The sequence below is a fragment of the Molothrus aeneus genome, unplaced genomic scaffold, assembly GCF_037042795.1.
Source record: "Molothrus aeneus isolate 106 unplaced genomic scaffold, BPBGC_Maene_1.0 scaffold_30, whole genome shotgun sequence".
In the NCBI taxonomy this organism is placed as follows: Eukaryota; Metazoa; Chordata; class Aves; order Passeriformes; family Icteridae; genus Molothrus; species Molothrus aeneus.
Genome location: NW_027098964.1, coordinates 1,688,968 through 1,708,312, shown reverse-complemented (window position 1 = coordinate 1,708,312; position 19,345 = coordinate 1,688,968). Strand labels below are relative to the sequence as shown.

Genomic DNA, 19,345 nt, shown 5'->3' with positions numbered 1-19,345 from the left:
CCAAAACCCCAATTTTCACTGTATTTATCCCCAAAACCCCAGTTTTCACTTTATTTATCCCCAAAACCCCAATTTTCACTGTATTTATCCCCAAAAAAAGGCTGGGGAGGCCGAGGCGGGACCAGCCCCAGGGCGGGCGGTGCCTCAGCCCTCAGACCCAGGACGCGAATTCTGGCGATTTTCGCCGCTTTCGCCGACCCCGGTTTCCTGAAAAACGCGCGATTTTCTTCCGAGGAAACCCAAAAAGGGGAAGCGGCAGCACCGAAACGGCCCCAGAATTAATTCCGGAACCGAGAAGAGGAACCGGGAACGACGCCGGGCCCGGAAGAACCAGCGCGGGACGGGTGCGGGCTTTTCCCCCTTTTTCCCTCGGGTTTCCCGGATCCCGTCTCTCCAGGGTTTGTTTTATTTTTTGGGGATGATTTGGGTGCGGAAGGAGCGGGGCGGAGCGGCTCGAGGGATGGAAACCTGGGATCCCGATGAGGAGAAGCCGGGAGAGCCGGAGGCAGAGCCGAGGCGCGGCGCGGATCCGCCCGGGACACGGAGGGAGAAGCGGGGAGGGCCAGGCCCGGCGGGGGCCGCGTCCCTGGGAGGGGATTCCAGCCGGGATTCGGCTCCGTGAGGCGGGGGAGGAAGGCTCCGAGGAAGGACGGCGGGATCCAGCCGGGATTCGGCTCCGTGAGGCGGGGGAGGAAGGCTCCGAGGAAGGACGGCGGCCCTGGAGGACCTGGTAGGTGCCGCCTGCTGACCCTGGGGACGTTTAGGAACACTCGGGAATGCTCCTTTGGAGGGAAAAACGACGTTCCTGCAAGGATTCGGGCAGAATTTGACCCAATTTGGGAAGAATTTGACCCGATTTGGGCAGAATTTGATCATATTTGGTCAGAGTTTGTCCCAGTTAGGGCAGAATTTGACCAGATTTGGGCAGAGTTTGTCCCAATTTGGGCAGAATTTGACCGGGTTTGGGCAGAATTTCATCCGATTGGGGCAGAATTTGTCCCAATTAGGGCAGAATTTGACCAGATTTGGTCAGAGTTTGTCCCAATTTGGGCAGAATTTGATCCAATTGAGGCAGAATTTGACCCAGTTTGGGCAGAATTTGATCCGATTGGGGCAGAATTTGTCCCAATTCGGGCAGGACTTGTCCCAGTTTGGGCAGGGAGCTGCAGGGATTTGAGCCGGGGTTTGAATTCCAGGCTTTTTTCCCAATGGGAAATCCCTTTCCACGAATTCCTCGGGGTATTTCCCACCCTGTTTTTCCTCATTTTTGCAATTTAAAAGCCCCGCTGCCCAAATCCCGCCAGATTCTGCCCAACCTGAGCTCCTCTCGCTCTCCCGCAGCTGCAAGATCTGAAAAATGAGCTGGAGAAGAGGCAGGCGAAGAAAACCCCCGAGATTTCCCAGCAGGAACCCCCAGCACGGGGCCGGGAGGAGAGGAACCAGCAGCCGGTGAGGGAATTCTCCTCTTCCGAGGGGAAAAGGGAATCAAATCCCCCCGGGAGGGCCGGCGGTTCCCGGAATTCCCGAATAATTCGCTTTTCTGCGATTTTTGAGGGATCTCAGCCTGAGCTGCCTCTCCTTTCTCTCTTTCCCCCCAGGATGTGAAGAGCTCCATCGGCAGGTTTGTGATTTCTTCTCTTCCCCTGGAAAATCTTCTCCACGAGTTTTCCCCGGAGGGATGGAGGAGGGAACTCGGCTCCATTTGGGATGTGCTGATCCACGGTCTCAAAAAATCTCAATTTAAAAGTCTTGGCTCTTCGCTGCAGCCCAAAATTTCCCAAAAATTCCTTCCTTCCTCATAAAAAAATTATTAAAAAAAAATTAGAAAAAAATTTAGGTTTAGATAAAATTTGAAAAAATTTAGGTTTAGGAAAAATTTGAAAAAAAATTAAATTTAGAAAAAAATTTAGGTTTAGAAAAAATTTGGAAAAAAAATTTAAGTTTAGAAAAAAAATTAGGTTTAGAAAAAATTTAGGTTTAGAAAAAAAAAAGGAAATTTAGGTTTAGAAAAGGAAATGAATCCAGCGAGGAGATTCGGCCTTTGATCTCCTGGATTCCCGAGGGGAAAGGGGGGAAATAAAATCCCCAAAATTCCAGCAGCGCCTCCCTCGTTGCTGGCGCCTCCTGAAGCCTCCCTGGCTGTTCTGGGAAGCGTCCGGGGGGGTTTTGTGCGTTTTATTTTAATTTATTTTTTCAATTCCAGGTGTGGGAAAGTGACGTTCCAGCTGGCCCTGGATGCGGCCCCGGGGCTGGAGGAACGGGTTTGTCCCTCCTGGAGGAGCAGCGCCCTGCAGGAAACCCTGAGGAAGCTCCAAGGTACCCGGGGAGAACATAAACGGATTGGGGCCGGATTTTGGGAGAGCTGGAGGAGCTGAGCTGCCCCTTTCCCATCCCGGGTGTAAACGGGAACAGGAACGGTGCAGGGAGCACCCGGAGGTGGAGGAGAGGAAGGGAAAGGGGCTTTCCCTGGTATGGGAAAAAACAGAGATAATTTGAAAATCAGGGTGGCCCAAGGAGGTTTTTAATGAATTTATTTTAATTTATTTTATTTTGTATTTTTTTTAATTTAATTTAATTTAATTTTATATTTTATTTTATTTCGTATTTTATTTTGTGTTTTATTTTATTTTATGCTTTATTTTATTTTATGTTTTATTTTATTTTATTTTGTATTTTATTTTGTGTTTTATTTTATTTTATGTTTTATTTTATGTTTTGTTTTATTTTATTTTGTATTTTATTTTGTGTTTTATTTTATTTTATTTTCTGTTTTATTTTATTTTATATTTTATTTTATTTTATATTTTATTTTATTTTGTATTTGACCCAGCTCTGTCCCCAACACGGACGGGAAGAGCGTTTGGTCTGAAGGCAGGGGGAGGCAAACACAGATTACAGAATTACAAATTAACATTCCGAATTAAGAAATGGGCAGAATTTGACCCAATTTGTGCAGAATTTGACCCAATTTGTGCAGGATTTGATCCAATTGGTGCAGAATTTGACCCAGTCTGGGCAGAATTTGACCCAATTGGTGCAGAATGTGACCCAGTTTGGGCAGAATTTGACCCAATTTGTGCAGAATTTGACCCAATTGGTGCAGAATTTGGCCCAATCTTGGCGGAATTTCACACTGACCCAGCTCTGTCCCCGCAGCCAGCGTGACCCTGGACCCCGACACGGCGCACCCCGAGCTGGTTCTCTCCGAGGACGGGAAGAGCGTTTGGCGCGGGCCCCGTGCCCGCCCGCTCCCCGACCGCCCCGAGCGTTTCGAGCTCTGGCCCTGCGTGCTGGGCCGCCAGGGCTTCGCCTCGGGGCGCCACTGCTGGCACGTGGACGTGGGCGACGGCGGCGACTGGGCCGTGGGGGTGGCGCGGGACTCGGTGCCCAGGAAGGGGCGGCTCAGCCTGGGCCCCCCGGGCGGGATTTGGGCGCTGGAGAAGTGGGGCGGGCGGCTGCGGGCGCTGACCGCGCGCAGGGCGACGCCGCTGGCGCCGCGGGCGCTGCCCCGCCGGGTCAGCGTGCACCTGGACTGCCGCGGCGGCTCCGTGGCCTTCCTGGACGCCCAGCGCGGGCGGCTGCTCTTCGCCTTCTCCCGCGCCGCCTTCGGCGGGGAGAGGCTCCGGCCCTGGCTCTGGGTGGTGGGCGCCCGCTCGCAGCTCCGGCTGTGGCCCTGAGCGAGGGCGTGCCCACGGCTGTCACGGTTGTGCGGGTTTGGGGTTGGGGTTGGGTTAGTTTGGGCTTAGGGTTAAGGTTAGAGTTAAGATTAGGGTTGGGTTAGGGTTAGGGTTTGGGTTTGGGGTTGGGGTTGGGGTTAGTTTGGGCTTAGGGTTAAGGTTAGAGTTAAGATTAGGGTTGGGTTAGGGTTAGGGTTTGGGGTTGGGGTTTGGGTTGGGGTTAGTTTAGGGTTAGGGTTAAGGTTAGAGTTAAGATTAGGGTTGGGTTAGGGTTAGGGTTTGGGTTTGGGGTTTGGGTTGGGGTTAGTTTGGGGTTAGGGTTAAGGTTAGAGTTAAGATTAGGGTTGGGTTAGGGTTAGGGTTTGGGTTTGGGGTTTGGGTTGGGGTTAGTTTGGGGTTAGGGTTAAGGTTAGAGTTAGGTTAGAGTTAAGATTAGGACTGGGTTAGGGTTTGGGTTTGGGTTTGGGTTTAGAGTTTGGATTTGGGTTTGGGTTTGGGTTCGGGGTTTGGGGTTGGGTTGGGGTTAGTTTGGGGTTAGGGTTAGGGTTAGAGTTAGGTTAGAGTTAAGATTAGGGTTGGGTTAGGGTTAGGGTTTGGGTTCGGGGTTTGGGTTGGGGTTTGGGTTAGTGTTGGGGTAGGGTTAGAGTTAGGTTAGAGTTAAGATTAGGGTTGGGTTAGGGTTAGGGTTTGGGTTCGGGGTTTGGGTTGGGGTTTGGGTTAGTGTTGGGGTAGGGTTAGGGTTAGAGTTAGGTTAGAGTTAAGATTAGGGCTGGGTTAGGGTTTGGGTTTGGGTTTAGAGTTTGAATTTGGGTTTGGGTTTGGGTTTGGGTTGGGGTTAGTTTGGCGTTAAGGTTAAGGTTAGAGTTAAGTATAGGGTTAGGGTTTGGGTTTGGGTTTGGGGTTTGGGTTAGTGTCGGGGTTAGTTTGGGGTTAGGGTTAAGGTTAGAGTTAGGTTAGAGTTAAGATTAGGACTGGGTTAGGGTTTGGATTTGGGTTTGGGTTTGGGTTTGGGTTCGGAGTTTGGATTTGGGTTTGGGTTTGAATTTGGGTTATGGGTAGGCTTTGGCTGAGCCTTAGGGTTAGGTTACGGTTAGGATTACAGTTCGTGTCAGGTTTAGGGTTAGGCTGGTGTTAGGAGTAGGCTTAAGGTTCGGTTTAGGGTTAAGGTTATGTTAGTGTTAGGTTTAAGGTTAGGGTTAATTTTAGGGGAAAATGAGGCACTAAACAGGGACGAATCTGTGGAGAAGGGACTGCGGCTCAGAGTAATTTGGAAGAAGGGGAAAATGGGAGAAATTGGGATGGAAAGGCCAATGTTTCCAGGTCCTGCCTGCCTGGCTGCAGACAATCCCACCTCCAAACCAAGGACTCTGAAATTTCGTTCTTTTATGTAATGGTGGAGTTGGTCTTTTCTTTCTGAAAAAGGTCCCTGTGGTGACCGGGTCTGTGGCTTCCATGATTTATATCGTTGACAATAAAAATAATAAATAATAATAATAATTTTAAAAGTGTGATTTCTGTGTCCTTCCCGAGTGCCAGGGTGGGACGTGGCTTCCAGGGAGAAGGGACAGGGACAGACCCTGGGCCGCCTGCCCGGGGCTCGTGGCTCTTGCAGGGCACAAACACAAATGAGGTTTAATTAAACAGATTAAATTGACTAAACAAATGGGGTTTAATTAAACGAATGGAGCTTAATTAAACAAATGGGGTTTAGTTAAACAAATGGGGCTTAGTTAAACAAATGGGGTTTAATTAAACAAAACTCTACCTTGACACCCCGCGGCAGCAAACGCCAGACAGAGCAGAAGTTAAAACATGCAAATGTTGTGTTTTTAATTCATCCAAAGCCGGAGGGGAGGAGAGGAAAGGGGTTGGGGTGGCGCAGGATGGGGTGGCGCAGAGGCAGCTCCGTTTTCAGCCCCCACATTTGGGGGTGACAGCTCAGGACAGCGACCCCAAGCAGCTCCAGCAGCCGCGAGTCCCTGGGAGAGCCGGGAGTGGTGAAACCCCGGGCTCTGGGCGAGCTCAGGGGCTCCCAGGGGCTCCCAGGGGCTCTGGGGGGCTCCCAGGGGCTCTGGGGGAGCTCAGGGGCTCCCAGGGGCTCTGGGGGAGCTCAGGGGCTCCCAGGGGCTCCCAGGGGCTCGCAGGGGCTCTGGGGGAGCTCGGGGGCTCCCAGGGGCTCTGGGGGAGCTCAGGGGCTCCCAGGGGCTCTGGGGGAGCTCCCAGGGGCTCTGGGGGAGCTCCCAGGGGCTCCCAGGGGCTCTGGGGGAGCTCAGGGGCACAGGGAGATGCGGGCGCCCTCTCCCCACACCAGGAACCAGGGGCGGACGCTTTGCCCCTCGAACGAGGCCGCCGGGAAGGCGAAGATCAAACTCCTCTGGTCGGCGTCGAAAAAAGCCACCTGGCCCCCCTCGTAGTCCAGCGCCACCCTCACCCTGCGCGGCGCCCGGGACAGGAGCAGCGGGATGCGCTCCAGCGAGGTGAGAGCCCAGAACTGGCCCTGGCACAGCCCCATGGACCAGAGCTCCCACTCGGGGGGCTCTGCCCCACTCCCGGGGGGCTCTGCCCCACTCCCGGGGGGCTCTGTCCCATTCCCAAGGGGCTCTGCCCCACTACTGGGGGGCTCTGCCCCACTCTCGGGGGACTCTGTCCCACTCATGGGGGTCCCTTCCCCACTCCCGGGGGTCCCTGCCCCGCTCCCGGGGGGCTCTGCCTCGCTCCCGAGGGTCCCTGCCCCATTCCTGGGGGTCCCTGCCCCATTCCAGGGGGTCCCTGCCCCATTCCCGAGGGTCCCTTCCCCATTCCAGGGGGTCCCTGCCCCATTCCCGAGGGTCCCTTCCCCATTCTCGAGGGTCCCTGCCCCATTCCCGAGGGTCCCTTCCCCATTCCAGGGGGTCCCTGCCCCATTCCAGGGGGTCCCTGCCCCACTCCCGGGGGTCCCTTCCCCACTCCCGAGGGTCCCTTCCTCTCTCCCAGGGGTCCCTTCCCCGTTCCCAGGGGTCTCTCCCCCATTCCCGAGGGTCCCTTCCTCTCTCCCAGGGGTCCCTTCCCCATTCCCGGGGGTCCCTGCCCCATTCCCGGGGGTCCCTTCCCCATTCCCGGGGGTCCCTGCCCCATTCCCGGGGGTCCCTGCCCCACTCCCGGGGGTCCCTGCCCCACTCCCGGGGGTCTCCCTGGCCACCCCCAGTGCCCAGGACCCCTCTGGGGCCACCTGCACGTCCCAGCAGCGCCTCCCGCCCGTGACGCCCTCGCGGCCGAGCACGCAGGGGTCGGCGCCGGGTCTGGCCTGGGCTCCGTGCCCGGGAGGGTCCCGGGCGCTCTCCCAGCTGACGCTGCCGCCGTCGGGGGCCACGAGCAGCTGGGGGTGGGCAGTGCTGGGCTCCAGCGTCACCGTCACTGCGGCAGAGGGGATCGCCTGCGTCCTGCCTTCCTCCAGGGCCTTTTCCCCTCGTTTCCCCTCGTTTCCCCTCTTTTCCCCTCATTTCCCCTCGTTTCCCCTCGTTTCCCCTCTTTTCCCCCTGATTTCCCATCATTTTCCCTCATTTCCCCTCATTTCCCCTCGTTTCCCCTCTTTTCCCCTCATTTCCCCTCGTTTCCCCTCGTTTCCCCTCGTTTCCCCCTGATTTCCCATCATTTTCCCTCATTTCCCATCATTTCCCCCCATTTCTCCTCATCTTCCCCTCATTTCTCATTTCCCATCCTTTTCCCCTCATTTCTCCTCATCTTCCCCTCATTTCCCCTCATTTCCCTCATTTCCCCTCATTTTCCTCTCATTTCCCTAATTTCCCCTAATTTTCTCCTCATTTCCCTCATTTTCCCCTCATTTCCCCTCATTTTTCCCTCATTTTCCCCTCATTTCCCTCATTTCCCCTCATTTCCCCTCATTTTCCCCCATCCCGGGACTCACTTTTCTCCGGCAGCTCGAAGGCCAGGGCGTCTGAAAAAACGGGAGGATTAAAAACCCAAGATTTTTGCGATAAATTGCAATAAAAAATTATTGCAGCTAAAATAATTGCAGTTAAAATAATCACAACAAGTCACCGCCTGTGCTCTAAGCACACAAATATAATTTATGGATGCACTGTGCATAATAATTATATAGTAAACTTATAATGATTTAAAAATAATTTTAGTTATTAAACTTATAATGCAATTTTTATATAAATTAATTTTTAAATTATTATTATTATTTTTAATTTATTATTTAATTTTTAAATTATTATTATTTATTATTTTAATTAATAAAATTTAATTATAATTTTATATTATATTTATATTATAGTTATATATTTTATATATTATATAATATATAAATATATTATTATATTTATATATTTATATATTTATATTGTATTTATATTATAATTAATTATAATAAAAAAATTACTATTTTAATTATTTCAATGAAATAAATCTCTTCATCCCCCAGCCCGCTCCGATACCTCGGAAGCTCCTCAGCGTCTCCTCCAGGAGAGCGTTTTCCTCCCTGAAACGCTGAATTTTATTCTCCAAATCTGGAAATTTTGGGGGCAACTGGAAATTTTCATTTCTGAGGCTGGGGGGAAAAAAAAGGAAAAAAAGAGGCTGAGGGTCCACCCTGGAGGGAACTCCCTGTGCGCGCCCACATATTTGGGCAAAAAACCCGAATATTTTGGTCTCCAAGTGAAACCAAAGCAGGGATTTGGCCGCAAACCCAAATATTTTGGAGCTCTGCCCTTACCTGCTCAAGGTGCTGCTGATGTCCTGGAGGGGAGAGAAGGGACACGGGGCATGGTGAATGCTCGGAATCACGAGAAAAAAGCGAATTTTGGGGTTTTTGGAATGGGGGTTCGGGGGGGAAAGATCTGGGCAGGCCCAGCCTTCCTCCTCCTCCTCCTCCTCCTCCTCCTTGGCCTCCATCTTCTGCTGTGTCCTTGGCGCTTTTAGGTCGGTTTAGAGTAGAATCTCCCTGTCTATTTAATTTTTATTTAATTTTAATATTGTAGGGGTTTTTTTAATTTTTAATTTAGATTTTGCAGTTAATTTAAATATTGCATTTTTAAATAGCGTATGTTTAAATATTGTAGGTTTTTTTTGTATAAAAAGTTAACGCGGACCCTGGGCTGTCACGATGAGAGGACCTCGGCTGGACAGGAGAAAAAATTTTTATAGATAAAATACAATAAACATTGATACAATTAAAAAAAATACAATAAAATTGGTAAATGAAGAGCTCTGACTCTTTCTTGGCTGCGAAAAGAGACTTTCCGACTTTTCTCGGGACAAGAAATTTTCCCTGGGGAAAGAAAAATCCAAATTTTCTCTGGGAAAAGAAAAATCCAAACTTTTCTCTGGGAAAAGAGACTTTTTGACTTTTCTAAGGGACTTTTTGCCTTTTCTCAGGGACTTTTTGCCTTTCCTAAGGGAATTTTTGCCTTTTCTAGGAGATTTTTTGCCTTTTCTAAGAGACTTTTTGCCTTTTCTAAGGGACTTTTTCCCTTTCCTAAAGGACTTTTTGCCTTTTCCAAGGGACTTTTTGCCTTTTCTAGGAGACTTTTTGCCTTTTCCCAGGGACCTTTTGCCTTTCCTAAAGGACTTTTTGCCTTTTCTCAGAGACTTTTTGCCTTTTCTCGGGGACTTTTTGACTTTCCTAATGGACTTTTCCCCTTTCCTAAAGGACCTTTTCCCTTTCCTAAGGGACTTTCCCCCTTTCCTAAAGGACTTTTTGCCTTTCCTAAAGGACTTTTTGACTTTCCCAAGGGACTTTCCCCCTTTCCTAAAGGACTTTTCCCCTTTCCCAAGGGACTTTTTTCCTTTCCTGGGCTGTCCCCGGCCGCCGCGGCCCCGGCCCCGCCGTCACCTGCAGGAAGGTCCGGGCCGGGCGCCGCGGCCGCTCCCGCAGCTCCTGGGCGCGCATCTCCAGCCGCGAGATCTCCCGGGTCAGGAGCGTCGCCCGCTCCTCCTGCGCGCTCCCGATGTCGCTCTCCAGGCGCCGCAGCCGCGCCAGGAGGCGGCGGGGAAGCTCCTCCAGGGCGAGGCGCAGCCCCTGGAAGCGGGACAGGATCCGCCGCCGCTCGGCCTCCGTCTGCTCCTGCGGGGTGCGGGGTGCGGGGTTTGTGTCCAAGCCCCTCCCTGGAGAGGGACCCCCGACCCAGGAGCGGCCTCCCCCGCTCTAAACCCACCGGGAGACGTGAACTGTAAAGGATTTGGGGATTTTACAGGAGCTGAGGTTTCGGTCAGAGATAAGCTTTACTGGAGTTAATCCAAATAAATGGGCAGGCCCTGATGGAGTAAGGAGTTAGTGGCTAACTAATAATTGATTGCTTGCCAACACAATGTTATATACTCTTCTATAATGAAGAGTATATTGTTATATATTCTTCCATAATGAAGAGTATATTGTTATACATTCTTCCATAATGAAGAGTATATTGTTATATATTCTTCCATAATGAAGAGTATATTGTTATACATTCTTCTATAATGAAGAGTATATTGTTATATATTCTTCTATAATGAAGAATATATTATATTATATAATATATATAATATATAATATATATAATATATATATTATATATAAGAAGAATATAGATAATACATTATCTATATTCTTCTTATAATGAAGAATACCGAAACTGATAAATGGCTTTGAGGAATGTAAGACAATTGTTTTTAGGAACAAAAGACAATCGTTTTTAGGAACATAAAACAATCGTTTTTAGGAACAAAAGACAATTGTTTTTAGGAACAAAAGACAATTGTGGCCTCCTCTGTTGTGAAAACAATTGGAGACGGGAGTGGGAGTTCTACCAATGGGTTCATTTGTCTTATTTGCATTGAGAACGTAGAAAGGTCAGAACGAGGAAGGCTTCATTTATTTCCTCATTTTGGGACCCCCTGCCCATGAAAGGGACCACCGACTCATTTTGAGGAACGAACTACGCGTGCTTAATTAGCTTTTGAACTAATTACCATACAAAGCGGGGACTGGGATGTACCAAAGTTATGAATATGAATTTGTATTTTGGGTATTCAGTACTTGTGTAGATAAAAGGACTCTGTAAAAATCTGTAAATTGCGGTGTGTATTTGAGAACTGTCCTGAAATAAACATTCACTTTCTAACTTTGAACGGTCCGAGAGTTTTTGTCCATCACGCTTGGATATCGGCACTAGATCAATATCCACATTTTTAATAAATCACACCCCTCCGCTCCATTTACCAAACACTCCCAGATTCTCCTCATTTCAGCCTCCCGCAGCTCCAGGAGTTTGTCCCTCTCGTCCTTCAGGGTTTGCAGCCCGGCCTGGATTTGTTCCTGAGGGAAGGAAAAATGAAAATCCAATTTTTCTGGAGACTGGGACGGCTTCAAAGCCTCACTCTGGGCAGGGGGCTGGGGCGCGGGCAGCTCCGTTTGCCCTCCCTGCTCCATGAAAAAAAATCCCGCTCTTTTTTGCCCGCATTCCTGCAGATTTGAGGATTTGGGCTCCAGGAAAAAAAATCCCGCTCTTTTTTGCCCACATTCCTGCAGATTTAGGGATGGGCTCCATGAAAAAAATTCCCGCTCTTTTTTGCCCGCATTCCTGCAGATTTGAGGATTTGGGCTCCATGAAAAACAATCCCGCTCTTTTTGCCCGCATTCCTGCAGATTTGAGGATTTGGGCTCCGGGAAAATCGTCCCGCTCTTTTTGGCCACATTCCTGCAGATTTAGGGATGAGCTCCATGAAAAAAAATCCCATTCCTGCAGATTTAGGGGTTTGGCGCCCGCTGGGCGCTGGAGCTGCACAGCGGCCGGAATTCCGCGGCAGGGAGGAGGATGAGGAGGGCGAATTGGATGAAGACCCCGATCGCTCCAGGCTCGGCGGAGAGCAGAGGGAGCGGAGGCAGCGGAGCGTGTCCCGATGCCTTAAAGGGTCTGGGGGCACGGGGGCGACATTTTTGGCTGGGAAGCGAAATTACCTCGAAGTCCCGCGCGGCCTCCGGCAGCGGCAGCACCGCGTGGGCCCGGTGCGCCCGCGACTCGCGGCAGATCGCGCACAGCAGCGCTCCGTCCTCCTTGCAGAAGAGCTCCAGCGGCTCCCGGTGCCTCTGGCACATTTCCCCCTCCTCCTCCTCCTCGTCCTCCTGGGTTCCCAGCGCTTCCCCGCGGCTCAGGCGCCGGGCGAGCTCCAGCACCCGCTCCAGCTCCCGGCTCGGGCGGAGGCTCCGCTGCGGGGCCGTGTCCCGGCAGCGCGGGCAGGCGAACCCCGCCGTGGGCCACTCCCAGCAGCGCTCGATGCAGCCCCGGCAGAAGTGGTGGCCGCAGTGGATGGACACGGGCTCGCGGAAATATTCGCCGCAGATGGGACAGGAGGCTTCGCCCGGCAGCTCCTCCATGGCGCTGCCCGGGGCCGCGGGAGCCGCCGCCGCTTTCGGTTTCCCCCCGCACCGGGGGAGGCGTCGCCTTCCTGCCCCCGGTGGGGCTGGGGATGGAGGGTGGGAGGTGGCCAAAATCCTCCTGATTGGCCCCAAAATTCTGCCCCCGGTGGGGCTGAGGATGGAGGGTGGGAGGTGGCCAAAATCCTCCTGATTGGCCCCAAAATTCTGCCCCCGGTGGACCTGAGGATGGAGGGTGGGAGGTGGCCAAAATCCTCCTGATTTACCCCAAAATTCTGCCTCCGGTGGGGCTGAGGATGGAGGGTGGGAGGTGGCCAAAATCCTCCTGATTGGCCCCAAAATCCTGGGGCTGGGGATGGAGGGTGGGAGGTGGCCAAAATCCTCCTGATTTACCCCAAAATTCTGCCCCCGGTGGACCTGAGGATGGAGGGTGGGAGGTGGCCAAAATCCTCCTGATTTACCCCAAAATTCTGCCCCCGGTGGGGCTGAGGACGGAGGGACCCGCATCCATCAGGCTGGAACCTCCCACCCTTGTCCTTGGATTATTTTTTTAAAAATTAAATTTAGATTTTAAGAAATTTTTATTGAGGTATATTTTTCCCTGAAACGGGGACAAAAGGAGGCGGGTTGCTCCCATTCCTGGACCCACCCGCACCTTGAAGAAATTGAGCGAAATCCTGCAGAAAAACTTGGATTGGTGATTTTATTTTCCTCCGGCACTGAGCAAATCCCTCCCTGCCGGTTACACCCGAGCCTCCAGCTCCTTCTTGAGCCCAAGAATTCACGGCGATCGCACCCGGATAACCTCCAATTACACGGATAATCGAGGAGGGAAAGGGGATCCTGATCCATCCCGCTTCGCACGGCTCACTCCCCAATAAATCAACCTTAAATCAACCTTTGCCCCAAATTAACCAAAAAAAAAAAAAAAAAAAAAGTGTTTTCAGCACCAAGCCGCCCCCCAGTTTTCAGTCTGAGTGTTCCGAGCACCGGAAAACCCAGAACCCCCAAAAAACTCTCTCACAGAATTAACGGTGGGTGAGTTTTTGACCGATGTCCTCAACAAAAAAAGAAAAAAAAAAAAAAAAAGAAAAAAAAAAAGAAAAAAAAAAAGGGTGTAAAAAAAAAAAAGAAAAAAAATCATCAGTTCGGTACCAGCCCCGAGTTTCCGGTGGCTTCTGCACTTGTCCGGGGGGCTCTTGGAAAAAAACGAAAGTCAAAAATAAAGTTAAAAATAGGAAGGTCTGTGGTCAGCCCCGAGCCGTGAGAGAAGCGATTTCCTGTGTAAAAGGAGAAGTGAAAGGAACAATAAAATTATTTTTGAATAGAAGTGCTGGTAGCTGCACACGTAGGCATGGGGGGGGGTTGGAGTTGGGAATAATTTAGGGATGCTGAAAAACGGGGAATGAGCAGAAAAGGATGAGCCAAGAATTGCTCCGAGCTCTGTCCCCACCCCGTGCCCGTCAATTAATGAACAAGGACCGACTCAATAAATTAAACACGTGTGTAAATTAAATTGATCAATGAGTAAATTTAAAATAAATACATTGAAAGCAGCGAAACCAGGCTGGTGCCTGGTTCAGACCTCGAGGGGAGGCCTGGGGCAGCCTCTCTCTTTCCCTGGGTGATTTTTGGGGGAAAAAGGAGTGAAAAAGGGGCTGGGGGTGGATTCCAGCCAAGCCGGTCAATGATGAATGAACCTGGTGTCAAACCCGGTATTAGACCCAGTGCCAAGCCCAGTGTTAGACCCAGTGCCAAACCCGGTGCCAAGCCCGGGATTAGACCCGGTATCAAACCCAGTGCCAAGCCCGGGATTAGACCTGGTATCAAACCCAGTGTCAAGCCTGGTATTAGACCCGGTGCCAAGCCCAGTATTAGACCCAAACAAGCCGGTGGCAAGCTCAGTATTAGACCTGGTGTCAAACCCGGTGCCAAACCAGTTGGTGCCAAGCCCGGTATTAGACCCAGTGCCAAACCCGGTGTCAAATCTGGTGTCAAACCCGGTATTAGCCCCGGTGCCAAGCCCGGTATTAGCCACCGTGCCAAACGAGCCGGTGCCAAGCCCGGTACTAGCCCCAGTGCCAGGCCCGGTGCTAAGCCCGGTATTAGCCCCAGTGCCAAACCCGGTGTCAAGCCCGGTATTAGACCCAGTGCCAAACCCGGTGTCAAATCTGGTGTCAAACCCGGTATTAGCCCCGGTGCCAAGCCCGGTATTAGCCCCAGTGCCAAACCCGGTGCCAAGCCCGGTATTAGCCCCAGTGCCAAACCCGGTGCCAAGCCCGGTATTAGCCCCAGTGCCAGGCCCGGTGCTAAGCGCGGTATTAGCCCCAGTGCCAAACCGCCCCGCGCCACGCCCGGCGCCGAGCCCGGCTCATCTCGGCAGCGCAGCCGCTCCGCTCTCGCTCTCTGCCCGCAGCACCGGCAGGAAGCGGAGCCGCCGCGGCCCCGGGGGGGCGGACCCGAGGCGGACCCGAGGCGGACCCGAGGCGGACCCGGTCCGGTGCCGGCCATGGCCGAGCTCCGCGCCGAAGCCTCGTGCCCGCTGTGCCTCGGGCTCTTCCAGGAGCCCGTGTCCATCCACTGCGGCCACAACTTCTGCCGGGCGTGCATCGAGCGCTGCTGGCGGAGCTCCCGGGACAACTTCCCGTGCCCGCGCTGCCGGGAGGCGGCCCCGGAGCGCAGCCTGAGACCCAACGCGGAGCTGGCCGGCATCATCCGCATCGCGCAGCGCCTCAGCCTCAGGGGCAGAGCCCGGCGCGGGGAGAGGCTCTGCCCGAAGCACGGCGAGGCTCTGAAGCTGTTCTGCGAGGAGGAGCAGAGCCCCGTGTGCCGCGAGTGCCGCCGCTCCCCGGAGCACCGGCTGCACGCCGCCGTCCCCATCGAGGAAGCGGCGCAGGAGCACAAGGTGGGAGAGGTCCGGGTGCTCCTGGGGATGAGGGAGGAGAGGGAGGCCGGGTGAGCGCGGTTTTCCTTGGAAAAGTCCGGGTTTTCTGCGCTTTCCGCCCGCTGGGCGACAGCCGCCCCCGTGCCCGCCCGACCCGCGCTCCCGGCACCACCGGGCGGAGAAAGAGGCTCCGAGCCGGTGCTGGCGCTTCTCCCCCGCCCAGGAGAAATTCCAGGCTCACGCGCAGATCCTCAGGGACAGGAGAGAGAAGATGCTGGGGCTGAAAGCGGCGGAGGAAGGGAAGAGCTCGGAGCTGCTGGTGGGTGACGCTTCCCTTGTCCCTGCGGGCCCACCTGGGCACACCTGGGCACACCTGGGCACACCTGGGCACACCTGGGCTGCCTGTGCCCGCCACCGCCCTCACGGCGAGGAAATTCCCCCCCGTGAGTTCGGGTATCCAACCCAAACCTGGATCTTTTTCCCGGGATTTTCGCCTCCTTTCATGTGCTCACAAGTGGGGCACATCCCCAGATTCCCCAGAAAAACGGGAATCACCCCAATCGCATCTTTCTTTTTTTCTTTTTTTTTTTTTTTTCCCTGTTTTCCCTTTCCCTGACCTCTAACACTGACTAATCTGTTTATGGGTTTATTTTGCACCTTCCCTCGTCCAAAGGTCCGGAGCCTTTTTTGGGTGCAAAGTTTACGGCCATGGGAAAACGCTTTGCCAGCGATCGCCGCCTAGAAATGGCAACCGCCCCCCCCCAAAAAAAAACCCCAAAAACCACACATATATATATATAAAAATATATAATAATATATATATATAATATATATAATATATATTATATATAATATATATGATAGATATAATATATAATTTATATTTTAATATATTATATAAATATTTCTATTTTATATATATATATATATATATATATATATATATATATATAATTTTTAAAAAAATTTAAAAAAAAATTATAAATTCGGTGGATACTCCCCAGGCTTTGCGAGAGCCCTGGCGGTGACAAACCCCCCTCCCGCCCACCCCGCTGCCGTTTCCCTCCCGCCCAGCCCCGTCCCAGCCCCTCCTGGTGTTCCCGTGGCAGGAGCGGGTGGAGGCGGAGCGGCAGCGGCTCCGGTGCCGGGTGCGGGAGCTGCAGCAGCTCCTGGAGGGGCAGGAGCGGCTCCTCCTGGCGCGGCTGGCCCGGCTGGAGCGGGACATCGTGCGGCGGCAGGAGGAGAGCGTGGGCCGGCTCTCGGAGCAGATCTCCTGCGTGGGACGGCAGATCCAGGAGCTGGAGGAGAAGTGCCGGCAGCCGCCCTGGGAGCTGCTGCAGGTGAGGCCTCGGAGCCGCCAGAAAAACAAATCCCGAACAGATTTGGGCAGGAAGGGGCCTCAAATGCCGATCAGAATCCCGGGTTTGGGCAGGAAGGGGCCTCACAGAGCCACGACAAAGACGCCTTCCCCTGGGCTGTGCTTCTCCAACCTGGAGATATAAAAAATCCTTTTAAACTCATTTTTTCCGCCTGAATTATTCCCTTTAATGCCCACAAAGTCATCCCAGCACTGGAATGTCATGGATCACCCCCAGGGCCCAGCTCACCTGTCCAGGTGAGCCCCCCAGCAATGCCTGGTCTGGAGGTTGCCACCAAAGCAGTTAATTGAAAATTAAATAATCAAATATAAAAAAAATTTCAAACATTCAAATATTGCAATATCCAAACATCCAAACACCCATATCTTCAAGTATCCAAATTTTCAAACAGCCAAACATTCAAACAAACAAACTTTCAAACATCCAAATATTTAAACACCCGATCATTCAAACACCCAAACATTTAAACAGCCAAACATTCAAACATCCAAGCACCCGTATATTCAAACAGCCGAACATTCAAATGAGCGGATATGCTAATTAGCAGCCGCCACGCCCACCCCGGGCGGGGCGATGGTGCCGATAACCCAACTGCTCATCGCGGCTGCCGTTCCCGCAGATCCGGAATCCCCCCAGGGTCACCCCTGGGTGCTCACCCGAGGCTGGCTCTGCCCTGCCCTGACCTGTCCGTCCGTCCGTCTGTCTGTCTGTCTGTCCGTCCGTCCGTCCGTCTCTCCCCTGCAGGACAGCAGAGACATCCTGAGCAGGTTCGTGGCTCCTCGCCTGCGTTCCTGGTGTGTTCTCGTTTGGCTGGTGGACCCCAAAAGCCCCAGCACCCCCTGACCTGCGTGAGGTGGACGCGGGACACGGCCGGGACGCCACAAAAGTTCCAGTTATGGATGGCGGAGACCGGGGTCAGGCGCCTCCAGAGGGGTGAAGGAGCCTCCAGCGCTGCTGCGGCCGCTCTCTGACCCGTGAAAAACCTCCCTGCTCCTGGAGGGACGGGGTTTTCCTCCTCAAAAACAGGGAGCCAGCAGCTAAAAGGGTTAAATTCCGAGAGAATTGGAATTTTGGGAATTGGAATTTTGGGAATTAGAATTTTACACCCTTTAGCAGCTCTGATTGTGTCCCCTTCACACTGGGGTGGGGGTGGGAAGGAGGAAATTGGAGAAGGAAAGTTGTTTTTATTCCCCGATTTCCACTGGTAAAAAATCTTCACCATCCGGAGTTTCATCAGCCATGGCTGGGTCAGAAAATGTTCTCCAGGAGGAGCAGATCCCAAAAACCTCCTGGAGATGCCAAAACCTGACGGGAAAGGAGTTATAAAATGGTGGAAATTTGGGGTGGTTTGGGTCAGAAGGGGCCTTTCAAGCCTTCCCAGCTGCTTCTCCAGTCCCACCACTCCGAATTTTTGTGGAAAAAATTCTTTTCCCGATTTCCAGGCTGGAGAAGCAGAGTGTCCCAGAGCCGGTGGAGACCTCGGCAGAGCTGGCAGAGGAACCCACAGGGCTGCCCCAGGAAAATTTCACCCTCAAGGAGATGCTGAGGAAATTCCAAGGTAGGCAGGGACCAGGGAAAGGGGGCGGGCTCTGAGCCAGTACCACCTTTGGAAATCACCCCTCAAAGGTGGAAATTCCAGAAATTTCCACGCGGAAACTTCAGAAAGGAAAGCCACAAGATGCCCCCAAATGAGCAGCAAAACCCCCACACCCCAGAGCCTCATTTTTCCATAATTTCTCCATCATTTTCCCATAATTTCTCCATAATTTCTCCATCATTTTCTCCATCATTTCTCAGTCATTTTCTCCCATAATTTCTCTATAATTTCTCCATTATTTTCTCCATCATTTCTCAATCGTTTTCTCAATCATTTCTCGATCATTTTCTCCATCACTTTCTCCATTATTTTCTCCATTATTTTCTCCATCATTTCTCCATCTTTTCTCCATCATTTCTTGATCATTTTCTCCATCATTTTCTCCCTATGCTGGCTTTTCTGCCCTAACCCTAAGCCTAAATCTAAGCCTAAACCTAACCCAATCCCACGTGTGGTGATCAAACCACACCTGGAGCCTCCCAGGTGGGGAAAAGTGGCACAAACCCACCCCAAACCTCTCGAGGGGCCAGACCCCCAACCCTGCCTCGCTCCCTCTGCAGTCAGCCTGACGCTGGACCCCGACACCGCCCACCCGCGCCTGGCCCTGTCCGAGGACGGGAAATGCGTCCGCTGGGACGACGCCCGCAGGTCCATCCCCGACCACCCCAAACGCTTCGACTCCTCCCGCTGCGTGCTGGCCCGCGAGGGATTCACCTGTGGCCGCCACTACTGGGAGGTTCAGGTGTGCCAGGGCTCGGCCTGGGCCCTGGGCGTCGCCAAGGCGTCCGTGGCCAGGAAGGGCCGGGTCAGCGTCAGGCCCGAGCGGGGGATCTGGGCTGTGGGGCGGTGCGGCAGCCAGTGCCAGGCTCTGGCATCGCCCAGCGTCCCCATTTCCCTCCCCGAGGCCCCCGAGGTGGTCGGGGTCTACCTGGACTGCGAGGGCGGGCGCGTGGCGTTTTTTGACGTGCAGAGGGATGTGCCGATGTTCGCGTACCCCGCGGCGAGGTTTGGGGGCGAGGAGCTGCTGCCCCTGCTGTGCCTGGGCAGGGGGTGCTGCTTCAGGCTGTGCCCCTGAGCCCCCGAGGTGGGGCAGTCTGATGGGCGGGGGTTCGGGTGGGAAATTGCATTTTTCTATTGTTTGTCCATCATTTCTTCATCATTTCCATAGTTTCTCCATCATTTGTCCATCATTTCTCCATCATTCCTCCATAATTTTTCCATCATTTCCATCATTTCTTGATAATTTTCTCCATTATTTTCTCCATAATTTCTTCATAATTTCCTCCATAATTCTTTTCATAATTTCCTCCATCATTTCTCCATAATTTCCATCATTTTCTCCTTAATTTCTCCTTAATTTCTCCATCATTTCTCCATTACTTTCTCCATAATTTCTCGATAATTTTCTCGATAATTTTGTCCATCATTTCTCCATAATTCCTCCATTATTTT

General features: G+C 52.4%; 3 protein-coding genes across 3 annotated transcripts; 2 read left to right on the top strand and 1 right to left on the bottom strand.

Annotated features, from left to right (window-relative positions):
• The first annotated feature begins 479 nt into the window (after positions 1-479).
• On the top strand, positions 480-3,677 carry LOC136570341 (E3 ubiquitin-protein ligase TRIM39-like). The gene is made up of 6 exons (XM_066570841.1): positions 480-730; positions 1,008-1,086; positions 1,342-1,449; positions 1,599-1,621; positions 2,204-2,316; positions 3,157-3,677. Exons 1-6 carry the CDS (start codon positions 480-482, stop codon positions 3,675-3,677), a joined length of 1,095 nt encoding a protein of 364 aa, XP_066426938.1.
• A 1,472-nt stretch (positions 3,678-5,149) lies between these two features.
• On the bottom strand, positions 5,150-12,039 carry LOC136570189 (E3 ubiquitin-protein ligase TRIM7-like). The gene is made up of 7 exons (XM_066570672.1): positions 11,617-12,039; positions 10,879-10,974; positions 9,514-9,744; positions 8,395-8,417; positions 8,117-8,229; positions 7,582-7,611; positions 5,150-7,070 (listed from the first exon to the last, which is right to left on the bottom strand). The coding sequence occupies exons 1-7, from the start codon at positions 12,031-12,033 to the stop codon at positions 5,947-5,949; spliced, it is 2,034 nt and encodes a 677-aa protein (XP_066426769.1). The 5' UTR covers positions 12,034-12,039; the 3' UTR covers positions 5,150-5,946.
• LOC136570194 (E3 ubiquitin-protein ligase TRIM39-like) lies at positions 12,032-19,024 on the top strand. Its single transcript, XM_066570678.1, has 7 exons — positions 12,032-12,058; positions 14,552-14,938; positions 15,141-15,236; positions 16,027-16,257; positions 17,041-17,063; positions 17,739-17,854; positions 18,454-19,024. The coding sequence occupies exons 1-7, from the start codon at positions 12,032-12,034 to the stop codon at positions 18,966-18,968; spliced, it is 1,395 nt and encodes a 464-aa protein (XP_066426775.1). The 3' UTR covers positions 18,969-19,024.
• The last annotated feature ends 321 nt before the right edge of the window (positions 19,025-19,345 follow it).

What these genes read in the sequence shown, in the direction of transcription:
- LOC136570194 (XM_066570678.1), top strand. Translation starts at nt 12,032, where the DNA reads ATGGCGCTGCCCGGGGCCGCGGGAGCC. An exon ending in TGCCCGGGGCCGCGGGAGCC is followed by an intron (nt 12,059 to 14,551) that starts GCCGCCGCTTTC and finishes GCCATGGCCGAG; the next exon opens with CTCCGCGCCGAAGCCTCGTG. An exon ending in GATGCTGAGGAAATTCCAAG is followed by an intron (nt 17,855 to 18,453) that starts GTAGGCAGGGAC and finishes CTCCCTCTGCAG; the next exon opens with TCAGCCTGACGCTGGACCCC.
- LOC136570341 (XM_066570841.1), top strand. Translation starts at nt 480, where the DNA reads ATGAGGAGAAGCCGGGAGAGCCGGAGGCAGAGCCGAGGCGCGGCGCGG. An exon ending in AGGAGAGGAACCAGCAGCCG is followed by an intron (nt 1,450 to 1,598) that starts GTGAGGGAATTC and finishes CTTTCCCCCCAG; the next exon opens with GATGTGAAGAGCTCCATCGG. An exon ending in GTGAAGAGCTCCATCGGCAG is followed by an intron (nt 1,622 to 2,203) that starts GTTTGTGATTTC and finishes TTTCAATTCCAG; the next exon opens with GTGTGGGAAAGTGACGTTCC.
- LOC136570189 (XM_066570672.1), bottom strand. Translation starts at nt 12,033, where the DNA reads ATGGAGGAGCTGCCGGGCGAAGCCTCCTGTCCCATCTGCGGCGAATAT. An exon ending in GGAGAATCTGGGAGTGTTTG is followed by an intron (nt 9,745 to 10,878) that starts GTAAATGGAGCG and finishes CGCACCCCGCAG; the next exon opens with GAGCAGACGGAGGCCGAGCG. An exon ending in CGGCCCGGACCTTCCTGCAG is followed by an intron (nt 8,418 to 9,513) that starts GTGACGGCGGGG and finishes TCTCCCCTCCAG; the next exon opens with GACATCAGCAGCACCTTGAG.